Raw genomic sequence first — 10,799 nt, 5'->3', positions numbered from 1 at the left:
CACAATATCAAGAAGTTCACGACTTAAATTTTCACAATTTAAGAAACTTTGCAACTATTTTTTTACAATTTTGAACAGTTCGTGACTCATTTTTTCACAAAATATTAATAACATAAATCTGGTTACACAGTCAGAAGTGGTTTCTGGTGCTAGTGTTTCTCTAGCCAGTCTGGGTTCAAGCTATAGTCTACACTGGGCACACTTTTCCGATATGGTTCATATAGATCTGCATAAACATAGCTCATTCATTCGCCATTAAATATTGTATAAAAAATGTGTAAACAATGTGACATTTCTCGATTTAATCAGGTGATATAGATATATCTATAATAAGTATTCCTATTGCAATGAAGGTTTGAACTTTGAAGCCCATCTTTTTTTTCAAAACATTTTTTGCATTATGAATCTGTCCCATAAATGCAAACGACTATAGTGCCAATGAACAGTTAGTCTTTATAAGCTTTTATTTGCTGAACATACACTTCTTGTAGACCTGTCTGACCCGAATTCGTAGTTTAATGCATGCATATGCACAGTTCTAGGCAATCTTTTTATTCTCCTTACATGGCTTTAGAAATACGAACAAACCTAACCTACATCCGGGCTTTGTAATATAAGGGGGAGAATTTTTGCTACTTCTTTACTGTAAGAGTGCCCTCCCTCGTTTACAACCAGGAAGTAAACAATCACCCTCTATGGTTGTCGATCCCTGTTCCCACATACGCATGTACCCGTCATGAAAAAAGGGAAGTTATGGACTTTACCGTCTATCTATTTATAGTATAGGAAGTTCAAGTACTGAAACAAGGACATGTAAATTTTCGCAATTTTCTTTTTACTGAAAAAAATGTCAGCACCAGAGACCATAACTATTTTGAAAGCCAGTGTAAGTGTTTTTCGATAAACATTTTTGATGGCCGTTGTAATTTAAAAAGAGTTTTTTTTTGTATAAATGGTATGGTTAACCACTAGAAGGTAACGCAGACGATATTGTTACAATTAGTAAATTTAGTGTTGACTTATTAATTAATCACGTGTTGTTTGTTTAACCATTCATGATGGATGGTATGACCTAGCTGTTTGTTTAGTCAGGAACCTATACAATTTTTTTTGTATAGGACCCTGATTTAGTTTTGGCCAGTTATTAAAACCATAAACTTAAACTTAATTCTATAACTTATCTTGTTACCTGACTAACACAACATTTGATCAAGCATAACTAATTTATCTTGTTACCTGACTTGTAACACACAATTTGATCAAGCATAACTTATCTTGTTACCTGACTAACACAACATTTGATCAAGCATAACTTATCTTGTTACCTGACTAACACAACATTTGATCAAACATAACTTATCTTGTTTCCTGACTAAAACAACATTTGATAAAGCATAACTTCTCTTGTTACCTGACTAACACAACATTTGAAGCATAACTTCTCCTGACTAACACAACATTTGATCAAACATAACTTATCTTGTTACCTGACTAACATAACATTTGATCAAGCAAGCATATCTTGTTACCTGACTAACACAACATTTGATCAAGCATAACTTATCTTGTTACCTGACTAACACAACATTTGATCATAAAGCATAACATATCTTGTTACCTGACTAACTCAACATTTGATCAAGCATAACTTATCTTGTTACCTGACTAACACAACATTTGATCAAACATAACTTATCTTGTTACATGACTAACACAACATTTGATAAAGCATAACTTCTCTTGTTTCCTGACTTACACAACATTTGATAAAGCATAACTTCACTTGTTACCTGACTAACACAACATTTGATCAAGCATAACTTATCTTGTTACCTGACTAACACAACATTTGATCAAGCATAATGTCTATTATTACCTGACTAACACAACATTTGATCAAGCATAACGTCTCTTGTTTCCTGACTAACACAACATTTGATAAAGCATAATTTATCTTGTTACCTGACGTACACACAATTTGATCAAGCAAAACTTCTCTTTTTTCCTGACTAACACAACATTTGATCAAGTATAATTTATTTTGTTACCAGACTATTACAACATTGAATCAAGCATACCTTATCTTGTTAACTGACTTACACACAATTTGATCAAGCATAACTTCTCTTGTTACCTGACTGAAACAACATTTAATCAAGCATAACATATCTTGTTACCTGACAAACACAACATTTGATAAAGCATAACATATCTTGTTACCTGACAAACATAACATTTGATCAAGCATAACTTATCTTGTTACCTGACTAACACAACATTTAATCAAGCATGACTTCTCTTGTTACCTGACTAACTTAACATTTGATCAAGCATAACTTATATTGTTTCATGACTAACACAACATTTGATAAAGCATAACTTATCTTGTTACCTGACTTACACAACATTTGATCAAGCACAACTTATCTTGTTACCTGACTAACACAACATTTGATAGAGCATAACTTATCTTCTTACCTGACTAACACAACATTTGATAAAGCATAACTTCTCTTGTTTCCTGATAAACATAACATTTGATCAAGCATAACTTATCTTGTTACCTGACTAACACAACATTTGATCAAGCATAACTTATCTTGTTACCTGACAAACACAACATTTGATCAAGCATAACTTCTCTTGTTACCTGACTAACACAACATTTGATCATAAAGCATAACTTATCTTGTTACCTGACCAACACAACATTTGATAAAGCATAACTTCTCTTGTTACCTGACTAAAACAACATTTGATCAAGCATAATTTATCTTGTGTCCTGACTAACACAACATTTGATCAAGCATAACTCATCTTGTTACCTGACTAACACAACATTTGATCAAGCATAACTTATCTTGTTACCTGACTAACACAACATTTGATCAAGCATATCTTATCTTGTTATCTGACTAACAAAACATTTGATAAAGCATGACTTCTCTTGTTACCTGACTAACATAACATTTGATCAAGCATAACTTATCTTGTTTCCTGACTAACACAACATTTGATAAAGCATAACTTCTCTTGTTACCTGACTTACACAACATTGAATCAAGCACAACTTATCTTGTTACCTGACTAACACAACATTTGATAGAGCATAAATTATCTTGTTACTTGACTTACACAACATTTGATAAAGCATAACTTCTCTTGTTTCCTGACAAACATAACATTTGATCAAGCATAACTTATCTTGTTACCTGACTTACACAACATTTGATAAAGCATAACCTATCTTGTTACCTGACACACACAACTTTTGATGAAGCATAACTTCTCTACCTGACTAACACAACATTTGATCATAAAGCATAACTTATCTTGTTACCTGACTAACACAACATGATAAAGCATAACTTCTCTTGTTACCTGACTAAAACAACATTTGATCAAGCATCACTTCATTTGTTACCTGACTAACACAACATTTCATCAAGCATAACTCATCTTGTTACCTGACTAACACAACATTTGATAGAGCATAACTTATCTTCTTACCTGACTAACACAACATTTGATAAAGCATAACTTCTCTTGTTTCCTGACAAACATAACATGACTAACACAACATTTGATAAAGCATAACTTATCTTGTTACCTGACAAACACAACATTTGATCAAGCATAACTTCTCTACCTGACTAACACAACATTTGATCATAAAGCATAACTTATCTTGTTACCTGACTTACACAACATGATAAAGCATAACTTCTCTTGTTACATGACTAAAACAACATTTGATCAAGCATAACTTCTCTTGTTACCTGACTAACACAACATTTCATCAAGCAAAACTCATCTTGTTACCTGACTAACACAACATTTGATAAAGCATAACTTATCTTGTTTCCTGACTAACACAACATTTGATAAAGCATAACTTACCTTCTTACCTGACTAACACAACATTTGATAAAGCATAACTTCTCTTGTTACCTGACTAAAACAACATTTAATCAAGCATGCACATAAAGATTGGGACCGTATTCAGGGACCTTTACAAACAAATTGGTCCCTGCCCTATTCTAATTTGCTGTTTTTTCATATTTAATAATAATAATTCGAAATTTTCATAGGTTCTAAATGAACTTAGACCTGTGCTATGCAGGGACCTGACTCCTGAAAACCACTTTCCATACCTGAGATCCAGGTAAGATATTCATATGAGCCCTAATCTGGAAAATTGAGTGTGATGCATGTGCTGTAAGTGTCGTCCCAGATTAGCCCGTGCAGTCCGCACAGTCTTATCCGGGTTAACACTTTACGCACATGCATTAATTCCCATTTTCTCGTATACTATTTCATCTCATGCCATGGGGCTGTATTCACAATGTATCATATTAAAGGCATCATCAAAGAAAATGGCTGAAATTGGGGACAATTTGTTTAAAAATCTTAAATTGGATTTTGAGATCGCATAGTATTTGTCTACCGGTACTTTATCATATTGGAATTTTCCTGACTTTAAATTTCTTATACACTTGACTGACTGAATTGTATTTTTATTTTAATAATAAACATCCATTAAAAGCTAGAATTTCCTATCAGCATATGTACATGGACAGCTGATGAGCACTTCTGGCTTTCAACAGATGATTGTCCATACAAGCCAGAATGCATTAAAAGCATTTGCACATAGACTGCAGATAAGACCTTCTTGGCTCTCTTGGCACAGTTTTAAAAGCTGTGTGCTGACAGTTTATGCTTTTAGTTGTGACTTCAAAATGCTATGCCTAGACACTCACATTTGTCAAGCAATTTTTACGTAATTGCTTTATACACAAGTGGCATGCTGGTACATCGAATTCGACATTTTAGAGAGTATGAAATTTCTCCACTCCTTATTATCTTATATTTTACTTCAGGTATATACTGGGACAAGATGACATTGACCGTATAGTTCATCAAACCACCAAAAAGCAGAAGGCGGACATGTTTATTGAAATATTGGTACTCTTATATATGATCATTGTAACTATGATTTTTAACTAGTACATTATATAAGAACAAAACCTACGTTTTGAAGTGGCTTTATGGTCGTAATGTAAAGGCCATGGAATACATACTGTGGATTTCTATGATGGTATTTCCTATAAACCCTTTAACACTTAGTTAAATTTGATTAAAGACCTTTCTTTCTAGATTCAAGTTTTAAAGGCTTCATTTCCAACCCTTAGATACTGATGAGCAGCTAACAGCATAAAACCTGAACAGACTGCGAGTGACTTGCTGGCTGTTCTTGTTTAATGCTATTTGCACAAAGCCATTTTCACTTTGCTTTTGAGGGGGACAGGGCTAAACAGACTGTCCCAGATTACCGGTTAGGCAGAGTAGGCAACTGTCTATGGGCCCTTGCTACTTTTAGGGCCCCCATGAGACTGACAAAATAATTTTTTTTACCTTCTTAGCCTTATGTAATGACTTGACAAAGCCAATTATTGTATATCAAATGTTATGTTCTGATTAGAGGCATTGTAACATTTTGCCAGCCTTGGCACTGGAAGGCTAATTTAAACTAGTGAACATTACTGGACACTGGCGCTCTATGAAGCACTAGGTGGACTAGGGACCTGGGCCCCAAAATTTCACTGCCTATGGGCCTCCAAGCTGCTTATCCGTCACTGTAAATAGATGATTTGTCTAGCTTATTATGTGCTTATTTGCTATATATTTACTGATAAATTCATGGTGTCTCGTTTCAGAATCAGAAAGGTCAAAGCGGTTTTGATGAACTTGTGAAATCAATCATCAAGGAGAGGACACAGATCTTTTTGGCTGAGAAAATAAACAAAGCCTTCGAGGAAAAAATGCACAGATTAAATGGTATTGGATTAACCATCAGGGTTGAGAATGTTAATAGTCCTGAGAGATATATAATATATTGCTATATTTTGGTGTACATGCATGGCTACATTTTCCTATGATTGCACAGGTAATATTAAGATCTTGGGTACAAGTCCTAAAATTCGCTTCTGAGTTTTGGTATTCAGGCCACCAGTTCTGACATCTGGTCTTTCGCTTGTTTCTCCAGTTTCTCCCAAGAGCAAAAGACGAAACACACAAAGTAGCAATTATGATAATAAATTGTACCCATTTTTAATTACATCTTAAATTCTGCAGAGGTGCTGGTACATTCTGTGGCGTCTCATCTGGATCCAAACTGTTTGCAAAGGCCTTCAAAATTCGGTTCACGCACTGAAAGGGTTAACTCAATAAATCTTATGTGAACAGAAACTTCAAAATTCAGTTCACGCACTGAAAGGGTTAACTCAATAAATCTTATGTGAACAGAAAAAACACTAAGTTGACTAAATGATCAAAATCAACTCAAAAAATGAGAACAAACTCAAAGTTTAGTAAGAATATTGACCTTAGTATGTTCATTATACTAGGCCCTTGCAGAGATTACCAAAGTAATTGCAAAAAGTATGCCTGGCTTAGTTCAAGCCCCTTTTTTTCAGCCATCTTTAATCACAACAACAGCAGCAGCCCTGTCCTGGACCCAGAGCCCTCTTTGGGCAGCTCCTATCGGGCGTCTCAGAGCCCAGTGGAGCACTGCAACAGCCCAGAGCCCGAGAAAGCCTGCTACTCCCCTTTCCTGAGTCTTGAGTCCCTTCGGAGCTCATACTCAGATCTTGGGGTGGATACCGACAAACTTCCTAAACCAGTCATGCCGGACAAGGTTGACATTTCTGAAGGAGAAAAGAAGAAGGAGGTGGATGATGGTTGTGATTTTGATAAAGATAGTTACTCTGACAGTCTGAAGTCGGTAGAGATTGTGATTGAGAACTCGAAAGAATCCAAGGCTTGATGAAGCCAGGGTGTACACAAATCACTTGCATCTGCCTGTTATTGAGGACTCGAAAGAATCCAAGGCTTGATGAAGCCAGGGTGTGCACAAATCACTTGTATCTGCCTGAATGTTCCCATCTTGAAGATTAAGGAGTTTTGCTTATCTGAACCGGGTTTTGGGAAATTGGGTATAATAAATGTACATAAAAGTGTTGTCCTTTGCCCGTGTTATCTCTACAGGCTAATCAGAGACGACACTTTCCACATTTATGGAATTTTTTGTATATAAACAAAGTCTCTTCTAAATGAAAATCCAATCTAGGTGGAAAGTGTTGTCCCAGATTAGCCTGTGCAGTATGCACAAGCCTGTTCAGTATGCACATTCATTAAGCCCTGATTTCCCAGAACGAAGCACATTTAAAGAAAGTTTTTAGGCTCGCATAGTGGGAGGCATTCAAAATTACAACTGTCGGTCTGTCTGCCCCATTCATAATAATTGGTTTCAAAATTGTGTGTTTTTGTATTTGTCTGCTGGGAAGATTTTGCATTTACTCTCTAAGCTGAACTACTGTCATTTGTAGGTAGGAGATTACGAAAGTAGGAATTTTGGATGCAATTAATTTTTGGCAGAATTATGGCCCTTGGACATGTTTGAACTTCAATAATGATGTCCCCTATGAAATTGTGTTTTGGCTGGGCATAATTTGTTTACAGTAGAATGACTTTTATGTCAAGGTGATCCCAATAAAAGAAATTTGGCTGCAACTAAATTTGTTGAATTTATTTCGACTATAAACACTTCAAAAAGTGTTTCAATCTTTGGTGCATGACTGCTCTGTTATGGTTTGTGCATTTTGTTTAAACTCTTTAGCCTAGGTTTAGGTTGCAATCATTTTTTGAGGATTTCAACATTTTTTCACGTTAAATATATAAATGAAAACTGTAATGATTAGGTGATAATCAAAATGTATGAAAATTAATCTTGATTTACTTTTTTTTTTGAAAGTAAATGATAATAAAAAAGTGTGTGTCTTATTTTGGATGACACAACGTTTTCTTTGTAAAAATATGTGTGAAGGGGCATATCTGTCTATTACATATCTTAGTATTGTAATAAAATGGTTCTCTGCATAGCTAAAGAACTTTGTTGTTTTTTGCAACCGTGAGCTTTTTTCTGTTGAAAGGGATGACCATTATTACTGATTAGCAAAAATATTTTCTTTAATATAAAGCTTTTTTGCCGGTTTGCCTTAGATTTTTTTAAGAATGTTCTATTTTTAGATATGTGTATACAATTTTATGCTTTCTACACACTTTTGTTAAAAATAAATGCTGATATTTTTTTATCAGTTTCATTCCATTTCTGTGTAACTAAACTGTTACAAATGCTTTGCCTGAGCTATTTGAATTTTATACTATGTGCATTTTATAGTTGTTTTTTAAGTTTTTTATATTTTTTATTTAATTGCAGTTAATATTCGCTTTATGCTATTTTCATGTAACTGAACTTCTTTGCCTCAGGTGAGGTGAGTAATTATCAAAAAGTATTTTGCTTAATAGTTAAGCTGATTCTTTGTAAATACAGTCATGCAAATGAATAGAGCATCAAAGTTGAAAAGGTTGTATTTTATTTTTTATAAGATTTTTCAATGTTTAATTGTTATTACACATTTTATAACTTATAATGTATAATTTGTAAATATCCTAGCAAACATGTCGAGTCCAAAATATCGCACATTGAAATGTTCAACTGATGTATTGTTTTATATTTTTTCTTGTCAACTGCTGTGTTAGTTGCTTTTAGTTTTAACAATAAAGTGGTATCGGGTTTTACATTATTTTGGATTTTTTTAATTGTTGTGTAATACCCCCGTCACACCGGACTGGTGTCCTTACTGCGTCATTACGGCGACCCAAGTCGCAGTGAGGACGACAAAGACGCCGGAGGGACGCAAGAGGACGCAGTGAGGACGCCGTAAATTGCTCAGGACGCGAGCCCACGGCGACCACTTTGAACATGTTCAAAGTAGTTGCCAAAGTCCGGCGTTTTACGGCGTTTTAATAAGGACGTCGTAGAGACGCAGTAGTCGTAGTAGGGACGTGGTAGGGTCGCTGTAAGGTCGCCATGGACGTCGTGTGGTAGCCGCTTAAACCCAAAGAATATGATAATTGACTGCAAGGCGACCGTACGGCGACATTATTGCGACATTATTACGTCCTTTGTACGTCAATTGCGTCCTCAGAACGACTATGGTCGCATTAAGAACGCCAAGGACGCCGCTCAGACACCGCATGGTCGGCTTTGATCGCCGTAAGGACGCAGTACGAACGCGATAAGTTCGCCATAAACGTATTAAGGACGCCACGAGGACGCGCAGAACGCCATACACCAGGACGCTGGTGTGACGGGAAGGCGAAAATCAGCGTTTTCACCGAAAAAAGTCATTGGCGTCCTTACTACGACAATCAGAAATTTCCAGAAACACAGTCTTAGGTCTCCATAAGGACTCCAGTCCGGTGTGACGGGGCTATAAAGGTGTATGAATATAAATGTATGTTAAAGGGGCGTATGCAAGGTATTTCCCATGGCTGAGTTTCAAAAGGCATGTTCTATTTTGTATGTTTGGACACCGCTTTGTATGTACACGAAATAAAATTGGTTTAGATTATTTTGCTCATTGTGCCCTTTTCCGCCTGTTTGTGCTTCCATTTATATTTACCGTCTCATAACCAATTAATTTCAGTGAGCTCTATGTATTTTTATTTTAGTACAGATTTTAAATAAAATGTTCCTACATAATCTGATAATAGGACGAAATGGGAAGTCCGTACCTGTCTTTCAAATGTAAAGGCCAAATTTTAAGGTCATTGTGTCAACACAATAGGTCGTGTACAAACACAGAATCTACAGTATCAATAAACATGATAGATTTTTTTCACAAATTACCTGTAATCATTAAGATATTTTGGTTCCATGTTCGGTGCCAAAAATACAGGGAATGTTTGGATTTGTATGTCTGTTTTTGTTAAGTATGACTATTAACTTAACATTTCCAAAACCATCTTTAATATCCTTAAAACTGTTTTGAGGTAAATGGCTCTGGAAACAGAGCGTATGTAACACGTCTGATAAACATAAATAAAACATGAACACACGTCTGATAAACATAAATAAAACATGAACACACGTCTGATAAACATAAATAAAACATGAACACGTCTGATAAACATAATTAAAACATGAACACAAAGCCTTTCTCAGTCAAAATAACAATTTCTTTTAATTTTAATGTTTTCGGAGTACGAAGAGAGTGAGTCTACACAAGTTTCATTAACCTAATGTCTGTGTGCTAAAGTATTGGCAAAATTCAGTGTGAAATTTTCAATCGTTTGTGTAACCATAGCAAACATAGTTTGGGTATGACGAAATAAATGAATATTTCGACATATGGCATTCTATCCACATACCGACTTTTTAAAACCTAGTCACGTTCGTTTTGATAAGAACGTTTTGAGCTGGTCCATGGACCAGATTTTATGTTTGCCTTACTTATGTAACCAAAGCAACCACAATTTTTGTCTTACGAAAAAAATCCTGAAATTACATATACATTCCCCATATGGCTCTATCAACATACTGAATTTCATCAATCAAGCATTAATACTTTAATAGTACTCGCAGGAGCCAGATTTTTTTGGACGAAAAGTCGGACAGACGTTCACAAGTAATATAATATGCACACACTATTGATGTCCTTCTATCCACATACCAAGTTACATCAACCTATTTTATATACTTGTTGAGTTATCGCAGGATCCAGAATGTAAGATATTTGTTTAATATTATTTCTGTAACCATAGCAATCGTATGTTTGGAAGAAAAACTAAAATAACTTATATTCGCCGTATGGCCGGCTATCCACATACCCATTTTCTTTAACATAGCTTAAGTACTTTTTATGCTCCCCCAATTTTTTTAGGGGGAGCATATA

The 10,799-nt window shown here is 35.1% G+C and overlaps 1 protein-coding gene across 1 annotated transcript; it reads left to right on the top strand.

The window, feature by feature from the left end:
- The first annotated feature begins 656 nt into the window (after window positions 1-656).
- Window positions 657-9,476, top strand: LOC127837498 (uncharacterized). The gene is made up of 5 exons (XM_052364641.1): window positions 657-886; window positions 4,092-4,165; window positions 4,881-4,965; window positions 5,718-5,838; window positions 6,477-9,476. Exons 1-5 carry the CDS (start codon window positions 848-850, stop codon window positions 6,824-6,826), a joined length of 669 nt encoding a protein of 222 aa, XP_052220601.1. The 5' UTR covers window positions 657-847; the 3' UTR covers window positions 6,827-9,476.
- The last annotated feature ends 1,323 nt before the right edge of the window (window positions 9,477-10,799 follow it).

Source organism: Dreissena polymorpha, chromosome 7 (genome assembly GCF_020536995.1).
Source record: "Dreissena polymorpha isolate Duluth1 chromosome 7, UMN_Dpol_1.0, whole genome shotgun sequence".
Classification (NCBI taxonomy): domain Eukaryota; kingdom Metazoa; phylum Mollusca; class Bivalvia; order Myida; family Dreissenidae; genus Dreissena; species Dreissena polymorpha.
Note: the sequence above shows the minus strand (reverse complement) of the source record. Positions and strands in the feature narration are given on the sequence as shown.